We start from the raw sequence: 25,091 nt of genomic DNA on the forward strand, positions 1-25,091 counted from the left end.
CAGTCGCGTGCATAGGAAGTCCGATGAAAGAGGGGTACTCTTCTCCGAGCGTTTGACTTGTAACAGAAGGAGACGGAGTGGTTTCCCTCGTTCTATTTGTTATTCTGTAAGGAAGGAAAATAGCAGGGTTCTAACAGCCCCTCCATGTCTCACACTTCATTGTTGGGCATAAGCCACCAAAATCATGTAGAAGCAACAATTACAACCCATTTCAGGTGGAGAATTTTCAGATTTCATAATGGTAGTTAGGGACTAGAAAACTTTACGCAGATCTAATATATTAAGAAATATATGATGTTACATACATTGTATTGTACAAGACCAAAAATGTCGTCACCGATCACAGTCTACATCTCATCACACCCTTTCTTGATAAATATTGTAGCTCCAAGGATTAGAGTCCTTGAAGGATTCAGAAGTTGCAGAAGCAACAGATATCTTATGACTTCTCGAGGGCTTCTTCCTGTCGAAAGACATGTTTGCGTTACAAAATTTCTGCTTCTAATAGTCCAGCTTGGTTACCTCAAATGAATTTGCTCAAACTTTGATAAATGAACCAACTCGAAGAGCACTATCCAATTTTTGCCTCTCCATTTACCAAACTACTTCCATCTTTAATTTTCTTCTGAATTTCTTTTTCAATATTGGGACTTTCACTGACAGATCTCCCAGTGCCTTTCTCATGGGTAGTGGAACTCGTGGACGAATCTATGTTTTCATTGGATAATTGTGCCTTTGGTGTACTCACCTGTCTCCTAAATATCTTTGACAGGGTATTTGGTGAAGATCCACTTTCCTTTGTAGTAGTAATTGGTCGTGGCTTTGTGCTTTTCTCTGGGCTTGGATCTGGAAGCAATGCCTTACGACTTAGGCGCAATTGACCCTTTTCATTTACCTGTGTAAATAAGAAAAATGATTCATGAATATATCATTTGGGAGTAAGTTCTACAAGAAGAAAGTTTCATGTGCAAGTCACTTAGTCCTACAGTTTTTTTAGGGGGACTTCCCAGAATTGGATTATAAAGTCAGACCTTGTGACTTGTCTTATATATCAGTTATAAGCAGTATTGGGTGGGTTTGGCGCTGAGATTGGTCAGGTCAGGTGGAGAATGCTGAGATTGGTCAGGTCATGTGGAGAATCCTTGGGTGGTTCAGGGCAGGCTCATGCCACAGGGAAAACTCTATACCATGTTGGAACGAGGATAGTGAGTCTGGGTGATGCCTAAATTGAATACAATAAGACTAGTATTGAGACAGGTGTTACATCAATCAGTTAGCGAATTACTACAATATCAAGGGTCCGTAAGATGAGATGAAGTGGATAATTTATGAAATAATTATGTGATCAATTTTCTCTTTCTGCATTTGCTCTACCACTACACATTTTTGAGATTTGTTTTTATGATGGTCTTATCACCTATGAGATACTCAGCTTCAGGTGCATATTGGATCTAATATCTTACTCAAACGGCATGGGCAAAGTTTTGAAGAATGGTACCATAGCATCGTGGGTTGGGACATTAATTAAATTTTGCCCATGCCGTTTGAGTAATACTCTCTAAAAACAAGTAAAAAATAGAAGAAGATACCTCTATAAGTTTGACATCCACACGGTCTCCAACCTGGAATGCCTGAAATAAGGTAGAAACAACATAATTAGTCTATTATTGATCATTGTGAAATTTGGTCAACAGAGAGGAAATCATGTGCTTACGTCTTCAGCCTTCGCAAGCCAATCTGAACTTAGCTCGCTAATATGACAAAGTCCCTGTAAATTATAAAGATAATAACAGACTATGTTTAAACGACTAAAAGTTTCAACTTTAAAACACGTTAGGATTATACAATTGACACAAGGAATGGATTTCTTTCAAGGTACAAAGCTGAAGATATTAACACTAAAGTAAAACACAATTTATGTATGAGTACACTCAGACACTTGGGCATATTCTGAATAAATGCATACCTCACGTCCAGGAGCGATTTCAACAAAAGCTCCGAAAGCAGTAATTGACTTGATCTCACAGTTCCTGAATCACAAAAGTTAAACATAATCATCAAACTTGAACAAAACTACCAGAGATTTCATGAATCCAAGTTCCAACTAACTTAAACCAACAATGGATCTCGTCTGTATCGCAAGAGAGCTACTTTCAGCTTCAAATTTGAATGTGCAGAAAATTTAGCTGATATTAAGAATCAAATGTAACTTTGACTAAAATGAGAGCAGCTGATATGAGGAACTGGTGAAAGCATGTAAAACAAAGGCTAAAAGTCTAAAACTGACTAAAATAGCAGGTTCAAGGATCCAAAAGGACAAGTAAAGCGATGTAGTAGATGAGAGAATGAAAGAAATTTAAATACATTTGCACATGGAGATGATATGTTTTTCTCACAAAATGTACTTCTAATGTTCCTACTAAAGGCAAGACTACGAAACTCGCATTCCCATACTTCTGAAAATATTTGTAGTGCCTAAAAAATATCGGAGTTTATACATTTTCGGTGAAGGCAAGACTTGTGAAAAATATAAAATTGATATTAATATAGTCCTGTAAAGATATTTAAGTACATAGGCTCACGATTCACAAATCCTGGAATGACAATGCATCATGTCCGTGCGTGACATTTACTCATCATTTGATTGATTAAACACATTTGAAAGCAACTTGTAGCTAATTTTTTATTGTCTGGGACATCGAATGGCACAAGAGCAAATGAAACTCCGGTGAAGAGACAGAGTAAGAACCAGGGCTAGCCGATCAAGCTATAATTCCGTAGTATACCATTATATGTAGAAAAGACACACCTATAAATATCACCAATTGATGGAACCATTGTTAGATTTGCAATGATGGCTTTGACCTTCTCCAAGCTCGCTAAGTCCCTTGCAGTAATTTTAACCTGCAAAAGCCACCGCAACATAAATATGCAACACCAAATGATGATAAGCAAACATTAAATTTAAAGAAGTCATGTTTCTGCTTACTATTCCATTATCTTGAGTATCAATAGCTTCTACCCCTGTTTCCTCAATGATACTTTTCACCTTCTTCCCACCAGAACCAATGATCATGTTAATTTTCTCTGGTTTAACCTGCGAAAAATTAACATACAGTAATTGAATGAAACAGGGGACCACGTAGGTTATAAATTTTGTATGAATCACCAAAAATAAGTTTCCACCAACCCTCATAACATGAATTAGAGGAGCATGCGCAGATAGCTTCTTCGAGGGAGGAGGTGAGCTCTTCGACATTTCAGCTAGATTAAGAAATCAAATTTCAGAAAAAGATAAATAAAGACCTCATAATATGCACTGTAAGTCAAACTAGGGTTACTATGTTCACCACTGACCAGAATCGACAGATTTAGCAGCAAAGAGAAGAATTAGAAACAAAGAATTGGTTCAAAGCCCGCAACATTTTTTTGCTTAGGAGTTGTTTCATGTTATAGGATTTTGTTTCTTTCACGATGTTCAACGATTGTTAACAGTGAAACATCTATAGTTGACTGTAATTGCAATTTCTTATTTGTTGTCTAGTTATCTAGCTTGTGGAGAGAAGTGGTCGCCAAATACTGAGCATCTACTACCCCTGAAATACCCAACAGATTGGCATCCCGTTGGCAAGTCTAACGAGTATTGATTCATCACAGCCCTCACAACAGTTCAAATTGCAAATTTATTCCTTTGAGAAGGTTATATTTCTATTTTCAATTGACATAGATACAGATAGATTCTATACTTCAAATTACCCTAGCTTTTGTATATCAATGCGACCTCACCCATTATTTTCCTGCTTGATGATCAAATGATTGGATCTCTTATAACTATAATCAAGTCCTGGGGTCCTACCACTCATTTTTACTTGATCATCTCCTAACATTCCGCAAAAGTCACAAACTACTATCCACAAGAGGAGAGCCCGCGACATTGTTTTTTTCTGAAACAGAGCCCAAGACATTGTGCGTTTTGCGTTAAACTGAAACTAATCATGTCATTATCAAGATTTAATACTCTCCCCTTGTTGAATGCTGACATCTCTGACAATTTAAAATGACAAAAAAAAGGAAATACAACATTCAGATTATAATGATGATGTGTACCAAGAATCAGCTTTCTTCCATCTCTTGCTTGAACAAGTGCTTGCTCCATAACTGGTAAAGTAATTCCTCCTACCTATTATTCGACAATACAAAACATAAAAGTTAGAGACATCGTCAACCGAAGACCATTAAGTCAAAGTAATAAAATTCATCTATAAACTATAGTCAAATACGAAAAGCAAGAGAAAAAGCAACTCCAGAACAAGTTCTAGCCTACTGAGATCTAGATATTTAATGACCTTTATGTCCATCTGAAAAGCTGTAACACCATCCTCGTTTCCTGCAACCTGCATTATTTATAATATCCGTCAAAATTTAGGTGACACTACATGCTTTGTTCATAGAGAAAAAAGAGAAAGTCCAGCGATGTAACTACACTACATACAAATTCAGAATTGAAATAAAGAATCCAGTAGACAGATAGACCTTAAAATCCATATCTCCTGAAGCATCTTCAGACCCAGTTATGTCAGAGAGAATAAGAGGTGCTCCATCACCCCCAAATTCTTGTGTGTCCAAAACCATACCCATTGCTATGCCAGCAATAGATCCCTTCAAAGGAACCCCAGCATCTTCAAGAGCTAAGCAACCACCACAAACAGAAGCCATACTGTTGAGCCACAAAATCAGCTGTTAAAAGGTAAATCATGGTATCTTAGTTTAAAAAAGGATATAATATATATATATAGACTTGTATATACACACACACAAACAGATACAGAAAAGAAAGAGGAAGAAGATTAAAAATCTTGTGCACCTTGAAGAGCCATTGCTTTCTGTGATGGTGCTCTCCACACGTATTGTGTATGGAAAATCAGCTTCAGATGGCAAAATTGGTTCCAGAGCTCTTTCTGCAAGCATCCCATGACCAATTTCCCTTCTACTGGGAGCACCCATACGACGTGCTTCTCCAACGCATGATGGTGGAAATGAATACTGAAAAGTACAATCAATGAGTCTTTTGAAATTCAATGGGTTGGACCAACCACATACCATATAATCAGCATGGATCGTGGTGATCAAAGAAAATAGCATGTGTAACCATTGCATGATCTGAAACAAAACGGTGTCATTGCTGCATCTCATAGTGTGTTTTTTCTTGTCTTCCCTATGCAAACAATATTGGGACAGTAGAACACAGGATAGATGGACTACTCGGACAGAAATGTGAGACCCGTTTACATCAGAGAGGCCCCTCATAGATAAAGGTTATTTCCTCCAAGTTTATAAATAAACTTTGTGAACAGAGGATAAGAAGAAAAGCTCTAAAACAAAGGCATGATTCGAGACCATGAAACCCACCTGTAGATAGAATCTCTTTGCTTCATCTACGTCCACAAGGTTGTCTATCCTTTGTGCCATTTGCCTATCTCCAAGAGTAACCACTGCAAGTGACTGACACAAAAAGATAATCAGAATATCACTAGATGCATAATTTAATGAGCATTGTCAAATGGCATAATCATGCTGCAGTCCAGAAACACATTTCATTCAAACTCTTCCTAGGAGTAACCTATAAAATTAAAACGAAGGAAACAAGTACAGACTGTAGATTATTGTTTTGAGTCCTCCCCTATTTTGATCCACTTTGTGTATGAAAAAAAATTGGGGATGTAGGGTTTCCAATCAGTGGAAAGCGAGCTATCATTATATAAAGGTAGATGTAGATCTGAACAGATGGGGCATTTTTGGGTGTAGAGTTTCAAACCCAGCACCTCCTTCACGCAAAACAAGCAGCAGGCAGTCTGAGCTGCACATTAATGCTGTCATATATTTAGTACTTAACAAATAACTATTCCTCAAATTCTAGCCCTGGCAAGTTCACTCTAGATCTTCCCCTAATTATACCCTCCCAGCATGGGACTCCAGCGGCAACCTTTTATAAATAGTTACTTATAGGTGCAAATGGTAGCAGTTTGCCAACCTGTGTCTCCCCACGTGTAAAAAGTGCACTTCCATGCGCTCTAGGAAGCAAACTGCATTGTGAGTTGATAACACGTATCTCAGACGGAGTTCGCCCATCACTTCTTTTTCCACCCTGCGAATATAATGAATACAGAATAAGATGCAGATGTTCTAGTAGCGATCAGTAAATGATAAAAATGCTCATAGAGAGAAATGGACTACGAATAGTTTCATGGCAATCGAATTAAAGCACTGAAGTTATATGATGGCAGGATAAACTTAAAAATAAGTGGATGAAATATATTATTCTCGTATATGTTGGCTTAGAGAGTAAAAGAATGTAACTGAAAGAACTATAAAAATAAGAGCACTTCCAATAACAATATGTTAGTGTTCCGAACGAAACTAATAGTTAAGTTTTGAAAATCAATGCATTGGTAAATGGTAGTGAGGTTTTGACTGTAACTTACAAGGACCATAAACAATAAACTAACCCTACTTCATCATGGTAGAAGAATATAAATACCTCTACAATACGTCTCCGCAGAAATTGGGATGTAACTTCCTTAAATACCAGCTTCACATCAACTTCAGAGAAGAGCTACATAAAGATAATACCGAAATTCATAAGGCCAAAAACAATATCGTGAAACAAACAGGTTTTAATGACTGAAGTGACTCACAGAGTTCAATGAAATACATGACTATTTGCATGTGAAATACAACTACAAGCATAGTACAAATAAAACTTACAGTAGAGACATCAGTTAGTTCCAAGGAACATTTATAAATCTGTACAAATATTGATTAATAGTGAACTTCAGTGTGTCTAATAATGGTCTTAAGTCGATTCATTTCAGAGTTCGAATTGGGCCTGCTCTCATGCTGAAGACAATTCAGTAAACGAAAAAAATAAGCAACCAAGCTTATGTTTTGTGCAGGCCACAAGGGACTGTGCAAATACTTATGTGCTCAATGGGGCGAAAAGAGTGATATCTTGCTTTGTTTGGTAGTCATTGAAGACCAAATCAGGGTCATACAAGCTTTCTCCAAAACACAGAACAAACTAATGCCACTGATTTTAAATATAGAGTGATGAGTTATAATGATTGCAATAAAAATTCATTCAAAATAAATAACTTGTAACCTGAGTCTTCAGACTTTCCTATACATATTCATTCAAAATAAATAAATAGATCGATTGTTATAGCAAAAATGTAGGGATATCACATGAGCAGCTAAGAGCAGGAGGGCAACCCCGTACTAAGTACTAACAGCAACAGGGCCTGGGTCGTGAGGATCCAGAAGTTAGGTCGACCACTAGTTAACGTTTGCTTAACTTTGGTACTTCTAGAGTGTTCTCGGACATTAAATTGAGAAAATATCATGTCAAACCTGCAAGCAGAAAATCAAACATGAAAAGCAAAACAAACTAAGAAAAGTAGTTATACCTTGGGGACTGGCTTTCGTGAAACTGGCTTTATGTGAACATCACCTTCGTCCACTTCACCATCCACAACCACTTCTTCATCCTCATCTTCATCCTCAAATGACTCTTGTATAATTTCAGCAGCTCTCAACATTTCCTCCTTGCTTACATACCCTTTCTCCGTAAGAATGTTCAAAACTTTCTCTTCCAATGTGGACAACGCCTTTCTTCGTGGTATTTTGTTCCTTAACTGTAACGCTTTGACCAAATCTTCACCTGCAATTTCCTGTTTGCAGTGATCTGATACATTAATACTTAATAATCTCCATATCAATAATCCATAGAGAAGTCTGTGATCATCAGATATCAGGACTAATATTAGTTTGTGCTACACTTTGATGAGAAAGAAAGGTGAAGTAGTAAACACAACGCAGTCATAATATTGTCAATAAAAGAAAAAGCTAACAAGCATTTGGCTTGTAACATAAAATAGAAAGAGAAAAGAAGGGGGACACTGGAGATATGTAATAAATAATTCAAAATAAAGAGGAAACCTCTCGACCAAAGACACTGGCTTCTCTGTGTTCTTTTCAAGAAACCAGAGGAATTTTGTGTCTTATATAACATGGGCACTGGTATTGCTATCGGATCGGTTTCGCCAAACCGGTATAAAGTGTCAGATATAGCAATTAAAAATCCTAATACAAGGTCACGATTATCCACATATATCCTTGTTTTAGTCGGTAGGACCTTTATATTTACTTACAACTACTTACTTTTGAATTAACCATGACATACAGATAACATCATAGTCTAGTACTTTGATCACCCAAATACATGCTACATGTATACAAATAGCACTAATACAAAATCTCACATTATACACACTGAATAACTGCTGGTATCCAAGTATTTCAGGTCGGGTAGATGTATCCATCATGGCAAAAAAAATTAAAACAGTAATATCTCCATATCAAGAAACTTTTGTAGGTGCAAGACAAATCCTAGATGGAGTCCTTATTGGCAATGAACTTATGGATTCCAGAAGAAAGGAAGGAACCAATGGCCTAGTAGTCAAAGCTGACTCGGAAAAAGCATACGATCGAATTAGTTGGGATTTCCTATATCAATCTATGGAGAGAATGGGTTTTGGCTATAAATGGAGAAGCTGGGTTTACACGCATATCTTCTGCCACATTCTCGGTTCTATAAATGGGAGACCAACCACAGTGTTCCAGAGTTCATGAGGCATCTGCCAAGGTGATCCCTCATCACCCCTCTTATTCCTCCTAGTCGGGAGGTGTTAAGCCAATGCATGCAGCAAGCAGAAGAGAAGGACTGGATTAAAGGATTCCGAGTCTCATCTACAGGTAACAATTAATCATCTCCTTCACTGATGATACTCTTTTCTTCATCGAGGAAAATCAAGATCAACTAAGAAAACTAACAAACAAACTCGTTTGGTATGAAATTGCTTCGGGGCTAAAGGTAAACTTGAAGAAATCCAACATTTACGGAGTCCTTAAAGTGGGAATGACAATATAAATCATGAGATGTGAAGGAGTTCGGCTGTCAGGTGGGTACCCTTATGACATCTTATTGGGTTGGGTCTCCCTTTAAGAGACCGATATAAAGCAAAGGGGCTGTGGGATCCAGTGATAGAAAGGGTTAACAAGAAATTGGCAGCTTGGAAAGGACACTTTCTATCCAAAGGAGGGAAGATAACCCTAATGAAATCAGTTTTGCAGGCTCTACCCACCTATTTCTTATCAATATTCACTATCCCAGCCGGAGTGCTCAAGGAGATTGACAAGAAGATGTGTGATTTCCTTTGGGACAGCCGACAGCGTCTTGAGGAAAATGTACTGGGAAGCTTGGAACTTAGTTTGCACCAGCCGTCGAAACTCGAAAGGGAGGGCTCGGAATTAAGAACCTCAAGTTAATGAACCAAGCTCTACTTACAAAATGGTTACTTTGGCATGATTGGGAAGAAAACACCCTTTGGAACACAATAAACACAGAAAAATATGGAAAGGACCCTGAGGATTGGGAAGCAAATAGCAAAAAAAAAATCCCTATGGATGTGGGGTCCGGGAAGAGATCCAAAACAACACAAAGAACTACCAAAACCCCACAAGATGGAAGCTGGGTAATGGGGAGCAGATAAGTTTGGGACTGACTGATAGATAGATACACACACTTTCAAGGATTGTTTCCCGGAGATATTAGAAAACAAGTTCTACAATCAAGACCTTGGAGTTTGGGAAATTCAGATTAGAAGAAACCCCAATGATTGGGAGATTCAACACTTCGTGGATTTAATGGATACACTTCACGGAGCTAGACCTTTAGATCAAAAGGACAAAAGGGCTTGGAAACTAAAGGAAGCGGACAAGCTAAACGTTATCAACTGTTATGTAGCCGACAACCTTTAGCGATAATAAGGAGAAAGGCCATCCCTCCGAGAGTAGGATTCCTATTATGGGCTATGATGATCAACAGATTCCTATTATGGGCTTGAAGACTACAGTTTCCTAAGAAAATACTGTGTTTTCAATATATATTCATTTGAAGTTTCAAAAAAGAATATATTAAAAACTTTTTTTTTTATCAGACAAGCATTTTAGATAGAATACTCATAAACTGTCATCTTGTACATCTGTCAACTGTCAAGGCCACCGTATAGTGACTGGAACAAAGATGACAATAACTCCAGGAGATTTTGAGAATAATAAAATATACTGGTAAAATTTGTCGAAATAATATGTTTTTCATAAAAAAAAACATGGTGTAAACATAGGCATGGTGTAAACATACCTCAACATGCCTATATAGCTCAGGAGGAGGTAATTTAATTGCTTCTAGCAATTTTCGTTTCCCACACTTCTTAACCAATCCCTGCACTTCGTTGCAAATTACACGTACTGCATCCTGTAACCAGTGAAAGATTATACACATTTATCAAGATTTTGTCCTCAATAGTACTTCCCAGAAAGCTCACAGAAATACTAGAATGGTCAACTTAGACCCGTACCTAAACTATAACAAGATCAATTTATACCAAAAGGCACCCCATGAAATTACTTTTAGATCATTTTATTTTCGATCACATAAATATTAACAAGTTCGTTCCTCAGTCGGAAGTTGGAGAAGCAAACACAATGAGGAACCATGTGTAAGTCATGCTTGACCGTTAGTATACTTGTACTCGTTTGCTGTACATGTCTTTATGCTAGTCGTGACTCGTGAACCTCATGTTGGTTCACACCGAGAAAGGAGCCAACATGTACACATGATTGCGGGTCCACAAACTCAAACACAAAATAGTAAAATGAAAAGCACATTTACTAATAAACAACTTTCTAATTTACTCTCCTGACTCTATTGAGTGCATTGTTCTTTCATATATATCCCAAATGCTACTACTCTTCTTTTGGAAAGATTTAACTCCATGTATACAATCGATTTGATTGTTCAGTTTTTCTTTTCGGCTAATTACATTGGCTTTATTTCTTATCTATTTTTGTCTCGTATTGCAGTATTTTTTTCTCAAAACTTAACTGAATATATTTCAGCAAAAGATATGCAAATGTATGCTCATACATACTCGTGATCAGATATTCATGTACAAGGTCTTCTAAAGAAACATCGCATATCTTCGAAACACAAAGTTGAAGACTGCATAACTGACAGTTTATAGATTCAGTGCACTTAAACTACACAATTTGTAACTAACGGGAGTAACTTAGGTAACTGTAGTCTTCAAGCTTATCGAGCCATAGAAAATAAACAAACTTTCGGTAATTATTATCGGTCAAAAGAGACAGTGGGAAAAAGTTGTCAGATATTTTAAATAATTCAGCAAGAATACGAAGAGAGAAACAAGAAAAACACACATAATAATAATAATAATAATAATAATAATAATAATAATAAATTTCTGTAGGCAACTGAACCATTTGTATTTGGAAAGAATACCTGCCCAATTTCCACAGCTTGCAACAACTTTTCCTCTGAGAGAAAATTACAGAAACCCTACAAGGAAAGAGTTATCAATTATTAAGTAGCTTGAAAACATAGCCACTACATTAAGTTTAATGAGAAAGCAAGGCTGAAATAAAGAATCATGACAGCTGATTGTCATCCTTGGCAACTCTCTCAATTAGTTTAATAGTTTGAGCAGTTGGAATGAGTTGTTGCTAACAAGGTACGGAAGCAAGAAAGTACTAGGGAGCTCGGGTCAATTATCAGCTCTACCACAGAGGGAGGATTGTATTGAGTCTCTTCTCTGCTAGACCCATTGCCCTTTCCTGCATAAACTTTTACACCTCCTTTTATTACTTAGAGCTTTTAGAATAGGGTTGTCCATAATTGCAAATGATAATATAAAATTTTTTAACTAGGACTCATGCAATGTCAGTTGTTCCAATGGAACTCGCAGTGGCGGCCAAATTATTAACGTTGAAACTCTTTTACCATAATTAAGACCATTCTGTTGTTGAACCTTTGGTTACTATATGCTTGCCATATAGCTCACATAAAATTTAATGTTCGGGAATCAAAAAAATGTGTTGATTAACGGCAACATTGAGTGGAGAACCTGCAATTGCAAGAATCATGAAAATCATGAAATGTACAAGAAGTATCAAAAATTCACCTCTATCATTAAGATGGCAGAATCAGTTCCTGCAAGCACCATGTCCAACTCTGACTCTTCCATCTCTTTGGTAGTTGGATTCACTATAAACTTGTCGCGGACAAGACCAATTCGAACACCTGCGACTGTGTTAGAGTGTGGAACTTCTGAAAGGGCTCTGCATTATTAATGTGAGCATAAAGTAAAGACCAAAGTTGTGGGTTATCCTGAAAGTATTGTTTTACTCGAAAACAGTGATTCACTGAATATAGTAATATACCCTAGCAGAAAGTAGCTAGAGCTTGAAAGACATACACTGCTATTCCAGCTGCTGTTATTGCTAATGAATCAGGGGAATGCAAACCATCATAGCTCAATACCTATTCTTGAAAGGAAATAGTAGATAAATAAGCATTCAGAGTTCGGGAAGAGGAATCGCTAGTCGAAAACAGTAAGGAGAACGAGTTAAGTTTTCAGAAAGTGAAATGCGCCAAGCGGGAAGGTAAACATATTTAACATAGAGCATAATGATATATGAAGGATCTTCCATGTCAAATTTATTTAGTGCCCTGGTTGAGGATAGAAGCACATTTTAGTGTTTCATAATAAAAATAACCATTTTAAGTAAATTTTCAACTTCATTCGTCAAAAACTACAAATGGAATAGCATATACGTGCAACAACTGCTCACAAATCAAAAAGATTGCCCCTGTTTGAAGAGAAAATGATTGCTATCGACCTGTGGTGTAAGCAACTTTTTCCTCATTGCGTGCACTGACCCATATTTCCATTTGTCAACTTGTTATTATAACAGTATAGAATTCTACAATCAAAATGCCGCACTAACTTTTTGGCTTATTAACTTGTGTGCCAGAAAATCACAAAACTCATTTGATTTCCAAATTTTAACTTTTGATCCTTGCGATTTCGTGCCTTGGAACAAAAACTTTCTCGACTACATGCATATATTGACGAATGCTCATTCTCCCAACAGCCAACTGAACTAAGTACAGTAATTAGGTTCAGAATCTCTTCAGACCTTGGTAATAGATACAGCGCGACAATTGCCTGACAGACTGTAGTGACCCAAAACAAGCACTACACTGGTTATAAATACAGCGCAATACATTGACTGACACTGTACCAACGAAACAAGCACAACAGAAAACTGTGTGGTGCGTCATCCAGAATGGAAGAAGGCCGATACGACAGAATTGTCTGCATGCAAGGTCTCCCTCAGTCAACTTTATAGCACATGTTCCCCCAAATTCAATTTGTGTATTTGTCGCCCTGCCTGGTAGTTCTACTTCTAGCGCAAGAGCTTTTGGCTTTTCCTGTTTTCCGGAGGACCAAATGGGGTCAATGCAGTGGGAGTATTAGAAAAAAGATAACACATTAACTGGTTGCCAAGATGGCACAGTTAATAATAAATTAATTCTCTTTCCTGTATTTAGTCCTTGGCCAATCTCACTGACGCATGTGGACCTAGTGCTTGCTATCCCAAAATCGTGGATCCTATCCACTAACTACTTCCAGATGTCCATGCTAGTCATATTATTGTACTAAACAACCAGCACGCAAAAACTAAGAGCAATTGCAAAGTAAAAGTATATTTTTATGAACCATTGCCACTGTCTTTAAACAAACAAACAAAATAATGAAACATTTAGAAAAGTATGGTGGTACCCAGGATAGTATCTGCGTCTCGTGGTAGAAACCCTTCAGCATAGTAGGCCGCAGTGGTCTATCAATTAATCGACAGATAAGAACCTAATGCAAGAAAAGGGGAAGGTCACCTCACGAAAAATCAAGCTAAAAAGGTAAAAGAATTTACATACATTTCATGTAAACTATTTTCATGTAGTTTATACTTCTCTAAGAGAAACTAGATCAATATATAATGTACGGTGATAATTAAACCAGTCAATATATGAAGTCCAAAATAATTTCTAATAAATAGAACCCTGCTAATTGTAATTGATCTATCGTGTTAACTTATTGCACCATAAAAACTCCAAGATTAATTGAAACAGCCATACAGGTTAAGAAGTTGATTCTATCTTCAAAGATATGGAAAAGTGGAAAAGAGAAAAAATGTGACACAAACTTGGGTTAGTGACCATTATAGGAGTTGGTACTGCCGTACTGGCACTCTTTTTAACTTTTGTGAGGAGACAACTATAGCTGATACTACTCCACATAAATGTGCAGACTGCCACACTCTCTTTTCTAAAATGTTGACCACTAACATTCTCCAGTCCATTATCTAGTATATATAATGTTGTCAACCATTAATACCTTTTGCAAATTAGGTGTAAAAATTATCAGAACTAAAAGCTTCTTAAACTAGATGGGTGTATCCTCGTACCTCGTGATCCTTTGCTCTCCCTTCACGTTTGAAAAATCCTCCACTAGAATGAGGCCAGATCATAGAAGTTGATTATTTAATGCACGTCAACATTTGTAACATTAAGTCAGAATGTCAAAGAAGTCTAAACAAACATACCTGGTCCGACCTGCAGCCGAAAAACGCTCTTGATAGTTTACTGACATGGGGAAAAAGTCAGAAGGCTCGCTCGGAACATCTGAGAAACAACAAGTTGTGTAGACAATCTACAGAGTCGAGGTAAAAAAAAAAACGTGACTCAGAATCAAGACTCATATGTAATAACCAAACCAGCAATACCAAATACTAAATGAATTTCCATCAAATCAACCAAACTGGCCAGTACAATTTGATTTTGTAGCCGTATTGTACTTGAAATTGTGAATTCCCATGAAGATACATCTGGCACTCTGCACATCCAACTTTTAGATTCGCTCATCGAGTTTTGAAGTTAGGGCATTCTGACATAAATTTCCGATTTTCCACGGTCCAAGCAAACTTGAAACCTGGACTTACTACCCAGCTCTCCTTGCAGGTATTTGTCAACAAAGATCATTCCTTCGCACCACACCTCTTGAAATCCTATCTCTTACTAATGTTTTTCTTGTTGCAAATGGCTTATCAATGGTTTACACATCTTTTTTTTTGTTCTGTTAATCCACAAGATGCACATGATTCTCTATCGTGATCAAGGGGATTTTAGTAATCTAGAAATCCAATAGTGGTGCTAGGGCACTAACGTTTCAAAGGGGGGTGTATGTCTCACACATATTTGTTTACTCATCAAAACCAGCATATGCAGCGTATCCTTACGACAGAAATACAAATTTTTTGGACTTCAATCTTCCTAACTTTCACAAATTGATGCCGTGGAGTCCTATCAAGTATTAGTAACCCATATACTGGATTAAGATGCAATACTTTGATATTATTACATAGTGTACTCACATTGATTAATTAATAGAAAGGCGGAGCCAGTGGCGCGGAAATGGTCTCAAAACTGTAGGCTTAAGTTTTTACTACCAATTGCTTTTGAGGTGTATTTAACGGGTAGTTGGTACTTATCATGTTTAAAATTTTCATTCAATTAGACAATCATATCATGTGCTAATTTAGAATTCAAACTGAATGGAGCAAAAGAAACCCACATAAACCTCCTTCAACTTGGCATGCACAATCGGCAAAAAAGTTTATAGTAGAGACTATAATTTAAGAACTTACAGTTTCACCATCCGTTACAGTCACAGACCCGCTAGCTTGTCGTCCCATAAGACCCGTCTCAACAGTTATCTGCAACAATAATAACATCCCATCATAAACTAACCCTAAAAAACTTAAATGACTCTGAATTCTACCACTAAAAAAATCTACAAAATACATCAGAAATCTGATAGAACTTAAAATGACCAACAAAATCAAACCAAAACCAACCAACCTACAGAATTTCAACCAAGGTGAACACGAAGAAGTGAAAATTCAAAAACTTCAAACTTACATGTCTATCACCAACTGGAATCTTAATGGAATGCGGCTGAGAAATGTACTGAGTTCCATCAAAAGAATCATCAGTAACTTCTGAAGTTTTTGATTGATTTAAAGCTTTAACGCTTAAAGGTTTAGTTCGAATCAATGAAAGAGGATATAATGGAGATTTTCTTTGACGGTGAAAAGAGAAGATGAAGCTTTTTCTTTGGTGAGAGTGAATAAATGGAGATGGAAGATGTGGCTTAACATCAAAACTAGGGTTTGCGAGCATTTTGTGTTTTGTCCTGCGGTGGTGGTGGTGCTCGGAGTGGGAAGAGAGCAAGCAGCGAACTTCTTCTCTCTATCTCTCTCTCTACGTTATCCAGTTACAGTCTATCCTCTACAAAACTAGTCTAAATTTTGCCGCGACCTATTTCGGAAAATGACATCCATATCCCCTCATTTTAAGGACTTCCCCCCTCTCGAAATTATTAGATAGAAATAAGAGTTCTATTACAATACAATTTACAAAGAAAATAAGGAACATGTTTCCAAACCTTCGATCTGTTTTTCTTTCTTGCCCATTTTGCCAATTTGTCCACTGCTTGATTGAATTTCCTGCTTGTATGAGAGAATTTCACTGTTTCTAATCTCTTTTTTATGTCCCGGATTCTTTTGATATGTATTAGGGATTGCCATTGAATGTTGTTCTTTCCTTTCTGGATGTATTTTATGATATTAATGTTGTCACTTTCGATAATGATGTTTTTATATTCATGAGCTTCAGCCCATTGTATTCCTTTGAGGATGGCAATAGCTTCACCTTCCTCTGCGTTTCTACTCCTTGAGGTGTATGCTGCCGCTTCGATCAATTTGGATTCATTATCATGAACTATAATACTGATACCAGTGATACTTTGTGTATTTATAAAAGATGCATCCACATTGATTTTTAAAAAGGACGTTTCAGGGGGAATCCATTTTCCTTGTTCTGTTTTGGTTTTTGTTTCATTCACTATTTGAATTTGTGGGAATGACGATATAATGGTGATAATCGTATCTAGCTTGTTGATTTCATGTTGAAAGCAGTGGTCACATCTAATTTTCCATATGTTCCACATAATGGTAGCATAATGAATTTTATTGATAGTGTAAGCATTCTGGTCCTTTATTTCCCAGGAGAAGATCCAACCACGAACAGATGTAATATTTTTCAGAAATAATGTTAAAATAGAACCAAATATTTTTTGCTATGGGGCAGTGCAGGATAGCATGTTCTATTGATTCTATCTCATTGCAATTCGGGCAGATTCTGTTGTTATCAATGTATTTACCTATCCTATCCCTTACTGGGAGTGCTAGAGTACAAATTTTCCATAGAAACATTTTGACCCTGGGAACAACCGGAAGGGACCATAGGAAGTTCCAATTAGGGGATTGGGGTTGAGGAGTATTCCTACTGATACATAGGTGTTGGTACCTTGATTTGACACTAAATTTTCCTGATTTGGTGAGAGTCCATTTCCTTTGATCTTCACTATCTATTGATATCGGGATCGCTAAAATTAGATTTTTAGTTTCGTTGTCAAACTCATTGTTCAGGATGGTTTCATTCCAGCTACCTTGATCGTATTTTACTTTTTGTTAGCACCTATGAATAATTGTAAAGGGTTTCAGGTTTCGATCCACTAGAAGTGCAAATTTGGGGAATATTGAACGTCGGCCTTTAGGCATCTTTCATCTTATTGGGCTTTAGGCTTCTTCATGATTTAACTCTTATTGGGCTTTAGGCTTCTTCATGATTTAATTTAAGCGGTTATCGTGCTTATCACATCTTCGTGATGTATCAATGTCTTGTAACGACTAACGTAGAACGTAGTCAATTTCACAAAAAAAATGATAGAACTTAAAGCAGGTCCACTGTAGGAACTCGGGCTCCTGAATTTTTTCAATTTCAAAGTCCGGCTTCTAATCAAAATTATGTATGTATGTAGTGTACGTGTGTGAGATTTTGGTTTCAAATTTTCAACTATAATTTATTAGTTCCAAATATGAAATTTAAAAAATAAAATTAAAAAGAAACAAAATATGGTGGATCCCCCTAGGGTTGGGAGCCCCTTAGTCCAGAATCCCAAATGAGAGCCCGGAAGGGTGGGCTCCCAGTCCCACGGAGAGACCAATCCCGCTACCTTGAAGTTGTTTTACTCATACAAACATGGGTGTGTCTATAAGCACTCCTTCATTTTTTTTTATCCATACGGAGTGTGTCTATTCCGAAAGTGTGGAAGTTACCGGAGTGATTTTGATGGAGGTACAAATTTATCATTAAATGATAATATAAATAAAAGCTTATTAATTTAGAACTTGTATCTATGTTTTTATAATTATCATTTATGTTAAGAGAAATTATATTCGTTTTGAGTCAATGGTACATCACGAGAATATTATAAAGATATAACATAAACTGAAACAAATATAAATGAGCCTTTGGTCAAGTAGTTTTTGTCTCTGTCAAGACATTTAAAAGTGTATTGTAGATAGACTCTGAGACCTCGTATGATAGACATTTAAGATCTTTAGTGGGGCATTTGAAAGTCCAAGTAGCGTCTTTTTAAAGTAAAAGAGAGACTCAAAAGTGTATTCATCGCATGTCGTTGAGACGCCGTAAGGATACACATTTGTTAGAAGTGCACTCCCCTACATTTTAAGATTGAACTCGTTGTGCAAATATGTATATAAATCGAAGTAATCACCTACAAGCTTCTCTTTCTCTAACAAAAAAATTAATGAATCTTCACCAGTTTATCACTCAAACTGCAGAGAAACTCAGCTTATAATTTCCCTTTAAAAGGAGTTTGTATGTCTAAACACATCGATTTTTTAACATAGATACACCATGTGTTATGTAATATGAAGATACATAAGGAATTGACATTCTTTTAACAAAAAAAAAAAAAAAATAAGGAATTGACATTATAACCATCATCGTCCAAAATATATTTTTTTTAATGAAATAATCGTCCAAAATATCTTATGGAATCTAAATTCAATTTATTCCCTTTTGTACTCTTTTAATAAAGGATTTTTGAGTGAACAGTCCAAAATTTGGGGGGTAAACCCAAAAAAAATCCACTCTTGCCCAAAAATTAGTTACAGGTCCAAATGTCAAATTTTTTTTATTCCCCTCTTGCCCTTGGACGGGACATGCTGACGTTTTCCTGAAAAAAAAAAACTGACTGGTAAATAAAATAATTTACCAGTACACGAAAAATTCAAAGTTTCAAAATTTTTTGAAAATTTGAAATTTTCAAACGAAATTTCATATTCCCGCCGAGCAAATCATCTCTTCCCGGTAAATAATTTCCCGTACACAAAAAATTCTAATTTTCAAAATTTTTTGAAATTTTCAAACGAAATCTTTTTTTCGAAATTTTGAAACGAAATTTCAAATTCCCGACAAAATTTTCAAATTTTTTTGAAAATTTTAAATTCCCGCCCAGCAAAAGTGTCTAGTACAGAAAAAAATTTCCAGTAAATAAAATAATTTCCCGGTCACAAAATCTTTTTTCGAAGTTTTGAAATTTTCAAACGAAATTTCAAATTCCCGCCCAGCAAAAATGTCTAGTACAGAAAAAAATTTCTAGTAAATAAAAAAATTTCCCGAAAAAAATTTCGTTTCCCGGAAATTTTTCGGTGCCAGTTCCGTAAATTTCTGAACAGTACAGATTCTGATGGACGGGTTGTCAGATTCTTTTTCAGAAAAAAATCGTTTCCCGAGAAATTTCGATGGCAATTTTGTAATTTTCAATGGCAATTTTGTAATTTTTGATGGCATGAACGGTAAATACTTTATTTTCTAAGGGTCCTTTACCTAGTTTTGACCCCCAAACTGACACATTGGACCTCTCTTTTATTTTGAGGCAAATTTTCATTTTGGGCGCCCAATCCATCTTTAATAAATAGTCATTATGAATTTTTACTTCAACGAAAAATTGAAATTCAAAACTCTGAAATTTAGAGAGGTTTCCAACTACTCGCCACGTATGCTCAATGATATGAGGAGAGATCATCGGTCCATCACCTACCCACTATCAAAATTCTTTCACTATTTTCTTCTTCTCTGTCTTCTTTCGATCTATCCAATTATCTAAAGTTGAACATAATTGGGAATGTTCATGTTCTAACCCTAAATTACTTCAAGTCGCTTACCCGATTTTGCTAGGGTTTTGAGCTTGATTTCTGTGGTTTCCCCAGATTCAATTACTCTTACTATTGATCATACCTGGGGAGTTTCATTCAATCACAACCATGGCGATTTCGAATGTCTCAGCAATTTCACTGAAACCTCGTTTTTCTTCTGATTTCCACCAGCTACCTTCATGGGTTTCCACCATTAAGGTGATTTCTTATTTTCTAGTTCAGTTTATTATGAATTATAGGTTAGCCTATGTTGAAATGAAGAATAGATAGGTAGACAGATCAAACAGCAGCAAATTTTCATTCTCTTATTATCTGATTTTATCTATTGCTTGTTTATGAAACATCGAATGTTTATATAAATGTTCCTTTATAGTTCAAGATGAATCTCTTTTGTTTAAGGGAAAGAGCTATTTCAGTTAGGGATTTTGTTCCTGTTTCTTAACCAGTCTAGAGTCCAAGAAGTTTCTTTTTTTGTTCAAAATAGGTCTTACTTATTTTTTACAATACTTATGCCAATTTTGAAGATCCAAATTAACGTAAATTTTGCTGTAAGAGGGAGTAAAGAGAAAACAATGTTTACTTCCCGAGTTCCTGAATGGATGTTATTTTATGAAACGTGGCAATACTAATGAATCTGCAAATTTGCATTCCATCCGTTATAGTTTGTCAAGCCAAGTCAAAGTTGTTATCAGAGTCATACTTATCCGAGTCATTGGTGTGGGCCTTACTTCAGAAAGGCTCTTCAAGACCTTCACTTACTTGTTTGAGCCCCCCGCCCACTCACGCTCCTTAGGCTGCACTTCTGGCCCTTCTCATTATTTCGCCTTTAAAACAGCAAACGTTAAAGATGGAGATCAAAATTCTTTATCGCTTTTTGAGTACGGGTATAAGACATAGTGGCGTACTTTGCGCCACTTCTATTTGAAATTTAATCTAAGTGGATTTTGTGTTTTGTAGTGATGAACACTAGAATTTTTCCACTTGCTTTGCTTGAAAGTCGAAAGAATTAATCCACTTTTTATTAAAACCTTGAATTACACAACTTTTCCGTGAATTAATGTACTTTGAAATCGTTTATAATCGCATTACATGTTTACAATAGCAGAAACTGAGTCTGAATCGATGATAACCTAGCATACATTGGAACTTTGAAGCTATTTGTTGTTTCAACTATTCAAAACTAGTTCTGAAAATGGAAGAGGCTATGAAAATCCTAATAACGAAGAAACCTAGCTACCTGAATTGCAAAACAAATCGAGTCGTCGGGTGCCTTTGAATCCCTCTCTCTTCTTCTCCTTCCCTTAGCTTTCTCTCTCTCTAGCCTCCTCTCTCTAGCAGTCTCGCTTAACTTGCTCCCTGCGAAACTAAGAAAATGGGGGGAGGAAATGAATTAGAGTTTTACAAGAAAAATTATATTTGCACCCTCTTTAAGTGGGGGTGCTACATAAAGTTTAGTTCAAGAGTTCATGTTCACCATTTTCGGTGTATGTCTTTGATTGTTGTTACAACTTGAAGTGGTAGATGGTCTAAAGAGAGAATCGTTAAATTTTTGAAATGATTGTTGTACTTTATCTGAATTGCCGTTTGGGAGGCAACTCTGGTTTTGCTCAATGAGTGAATAAAAAAAATTCACTTAGGTGTCTTGAGGAGGACATTGAGAGTCATGATTTCAAGGTTCACCACAGGAGAAGGAAGATGGGATCCACAAATTTCTATGTCCGTGGAGCATCAGCGGGTATTTTGTGCCTGATTTGGGTACTAGCAGCTAGCAGGTGTGCAACTTTTCGGCAGGCCCATGAATCAGCCGAAGGCCCGCCCAAACCATCTTTCTGCCCAGAGTTCTATTGTTTTAACTTAAAAAGCTAATTAATGTTCGTGTTTTAACTTGAATGCTAATTTATTATCCTGACCGTTCCTTTCACGTCTTGTTACTAATTTTTATTTCATCAAGCGAAAGTGTTGATCTCTTGGTGAATCTTGCACATTTGACTTATGGTTATGTGAATGAGTGGTGACTTGTGAGTTAACTGCAATTAATGGATCTTTTAATGGAGACACAGAGAGTTTATTCTTCTGTTTTTTCCCCTTAAATCTAGCTACACAGATAGCTTGTTCTTTAGTTTGATTTGAAATGCTACCTCACAGAGTCTTTGACTAAGTAGCCTTCATGCTCTTCTGCTAGTATTATGTATTTCTCTGACACTTTTAAAGCGCTTTCACATCTTCAACAGGACCTTAAACACTACATATTGAGGGTTGTTTCCATTGTTAAACTATTGGATCTTGTTTTCCTCATAATATCTTAGTTCTGTCGCTCATTATTGTTGCTAACCTGATCAAGAAATGGAAATTACTTACTATGTAGCCTGTCGGTGTTTCCTATAGGTATTTAAACGCTTTTCTGTTCTTAGGGTATTCATGATGTACATGAGATCAATGGAAAGTCATGCTCTTACCTATTAAGTTCTGGCCCATCACGCCACACCTGTCCACCCACACAATGCAAATCTAGTTTCTGCAATTTCTTATCCCACTCAGATACAAGAAGACTTCCAGCGCATCCCAGGTCATTGTTGGGCCAGTTTGAGCCTGAAAGACCAAGTAAGTTTTCTTGCTTCTGTGTCTAGAAAATTTCCGATTGATAATTTGATATACTGCACTTCTCTTGAGATTAACTTTGAATCTATCTGAAATTTATATGCTTAAATATCTCAATCATGGTAGTAATCTATATTTGTATTCTTTATAATTGTAATTATTAGTAAAACTACTTGCTAAGAGTTATCTTGTTTCATTATACGGCGTCAGCACCCTGTCTCAGCAATTCATATAATGCTCCGATATTTTATATTAGTAGATCTCTTGGTATTTTCCTCATTCTTGTTCCCCTACTGGGGGTATTCAAGAAAAAAAGTGGTAGAAGTAAGGCGCTTGGATTATAATTGAACTTATGAACCAGCATTTTTAGACATTATGCTAAGTTAATGCATGCTACTGTTTTGCTTAGTCTCCGTACTGGAGTTACAAGTGATCGACTGTTTCAGTCCATAACCCCCTACCTTTTGTTATTTACGGCACTCTATACTTTGTTTCCTCCTTTCTGGTTACTATATCTGATGTTACTTTGTTGTTTAGCATTATATTTTTTTAATACTTTTATATGGCTAATTATGTTATTATTCAGTACAGTCCCCCATTACCGAGCTTCCCGCTCAAATTCATGGAAACCATGTAAAGTAAAAAGAGAAGACTCAGAGGGAACTATAAGTAGTGAAGCTATAATCTTGGATGAGTTAGCCCTAGAAAAAGAGCTCAAGGCAGCCATTGATGAAGAAAATTACTCCCAAGCAGCAAAAATCAGGGATAGTCTCCGTTTTCTGCACGAGGATAGCAAGGCTTCAGTTCTAGCAGCAAATGCTCGTTTTTACAACTCTTTCAGGCACGGAGATAAAGCGGCCATGGAAGCCCTCTGGTCAAAAGGAAATAACGTTTGCTGTGTTCACCCCGGGGTAGGTGGAATATCGGGATATGATCTCATCATGGGTAGCTGGGAATTTGTGTGGGCTGACTATGAATTTCCACTGGAGATAGAAGTGCAAAAAGTCGAGGTTCATGTTAGAGGAGATGTGGGATATGTAACATGCATGGAAATAGTAAAAACAAAAGGAAGCAGCTGGGGAAAACAGTTCGCGACAAATGTGTTTGAGAAGATTGAAGGTCAGTGGTATATTTGTATTCATCATGCATCATATATTGACTTGTGAAGTAAAATCATTCTTTAGGAATATCACATATTCAAAATCAAAAGATAGACCTGAAAAAACTGCTCTGAGAGATAAAATGAAGGGTATCTGTTTGTTTCCTTTTATCTGTTGTGTTCTTATCTCTGCTTGTTTTCAAGCTTACAGCCAACAGTTTTATATTTCCCAGTTCGGAAAAAACCGAGCCTGTCTTGAATCATCCGATAAAATTTATCAGTTGAGCAATTATAGTTAATTAGTTATCGTGTTTATCTTTCTTTCAGTTTGTTGTCTGAAAGGAACCGGGTTTTGTTCAGGAGATATTACTCTGTTATACTCTTGAGTGAGAGGGTCATGATTATGATCTTTTACGTTTGAAATATGTTCATGGCGGAAGTTTCCTGCTGTTGTGATATCAGGAGATATTCATTCATTGTAGATTTAGGACAGGACAGAATGCAAGAGATGATTTTGGTTTCAAGTGTACTTGGATAAATTTCAGGAAGAAACTTGAGTTTGAACTTTCAAGTTAAGAGGAACAAGAAGTGTTCTTGATATGCAAACATAGAAGCATCTAAGGTACATAAAAAAAAGTTTGAATTACTTGTTGAAAGCTACTTTTGAGTTCTTTCTTTAAAGGATCACAGGCTTAATATGATGGGGAAGGTGGGGTTTGGAGCATTAGTATTTTTTTTTATGTTGTCTGTGATTGATTATGCATTTGTTGGAGCTTCTCTGCCGACTTAAAGCCATAATTCATTTGATGAGTCGAACATGTTGACCCATCAAGCTGCCTCATTGTGTGAAATCGAAGAAGTTGAGGGAAGAAGAGAAGAGAAGAGAAGCTCAAAAAATGTCTAGGGAAAAAATAATGAGATTTACAAAGAAAAATATAGATGGAAGTGGAGAAAGAAATGAATGAGAAAAATAGAACCTCCTCCTTGCCAACCTGATAGTAGAAGCTACAAAAGTAAGACATACTTCAGACCTAAACAGGAATCAACCGTCCATCGAGAGCGAAAAATTCATCAAGAGAGAAAAAAATAGACTCGAAAATAGAGATCGTTGAATTTGCATAGCTTTTTTTTTAGCATTATTCTTATTTGTCTTTGATGACAAAGAAATGTTTTACGTGGAAGTGTGAAAACTTTCTCGCTCTCATTTCAATTTCAAAAGAGAGTAAAATCTCTCTATCTCGCTTTGACTTCGAAGGAAAGAAACTAG

At 36.5% G+C, this 25,091-nt stretch overlaps 2 protein-coding genes across 3 annotated transcripts; one reads left to right on the forward strand and one right to left on the reverse strand.

The window, feature by feature from the left end:
* Positions 1 to 248: 248 nt before the first annotated feature.
* Positions 249 to 16,315, reverse strand: RIF10 (polyribonucleotide nucleotidyltransferase). Of its 2 annotated transcripts, none has more exons than XM_086667275.1 (24): positions 15,959 to 16,315; positions 15,685 to 15,753; positions 14,584 to 14,690; positions 14,446 to 14,488; positions 13,764 to 13,847; positions 12,393 to 12,457; positions 12,099 to 12,255; positions 11,420 to 11,476; positions 10,259 to 10,372; positions 7,464 to 7,727; positions 6,539 to 6,613; positions 6,032 to 6,145; positions 5,410 to 5,502; positions 4,865 to 5,043; positions 4,534 to 4,717; positions 4,347 to 4,394; positions 4,108 to 4,180; positions 3,191 to 3,264; positions 2,990 to 3,097; positions 2,810 to 2,904; positions 1,967 to 2,030; positions 1,715 to 1,768; positions 1,590 to 1,631; positions 249 to 895 (listed from the first exon to the last, which is right to left on the reverse strand). In XM_086667275.1, exons 1-24 carry the CDS (start codon positions 16,217 to 16,219, stop codon positions 572 to 574), a joined length of 2,748 nt encoding a protein of 915 aa, XP_086523401.1. In that variant the 5' UTR covers positions 16,220 to 16,315; the 3' UTR covers positions 249 to 571. The 2 variants fall into 2 exon arrangements, with proteins under 2 accessions (XP_086523401.1, XP_086523409.1); XM_086667283.1 differs by having other exon boundaries at positions 12,358 to 12,457.
* Positions 16,316 to 19,905: 3,590 nt separating this feature from the next.
* LOC147568789 (uncharacterized) lies at positions 19,906 to 24,113 on the forward strand. Its single transcript, XM_086655189.1, has 3 exons — positions 19,906 to 20,325; positions 22,539 to 22,728; positions 23,317 to 24,113. The coding sequence occupies exons 1-3, from the start codon at positions 20,236 to 20,238 to the stop codon at positions 23,889 to 23,891; spliced, it is 855 nt and encodes a 284-aa protein (XP_086511315.1). The 5' UTR covers positions 19,906 to 20,235; the 3' UTR covers positions 23,892 to 24,113.
* The last annotated feature ends 978 nt before the right edge of the window (positions 24,114 to 25,091 follow it).

The sequence above is a fragment of the Eschscholzia californica genome, unplaced genomic scaffold, assembly GCF_041429995.1.
Source record: "Eschscholzia californica isolate CP2 unplaced genomic scaffold, dmEscCali1.0.p SCAF_1, whole genome shotgun sequence".
Taxonomy (NCBI): Eukaryota; Viridiplantae; Streptophyta; class Magnoliopsida; order Ranunculales; family Papaveraceae; genus Eschscholzia; species Eschscholzia californica.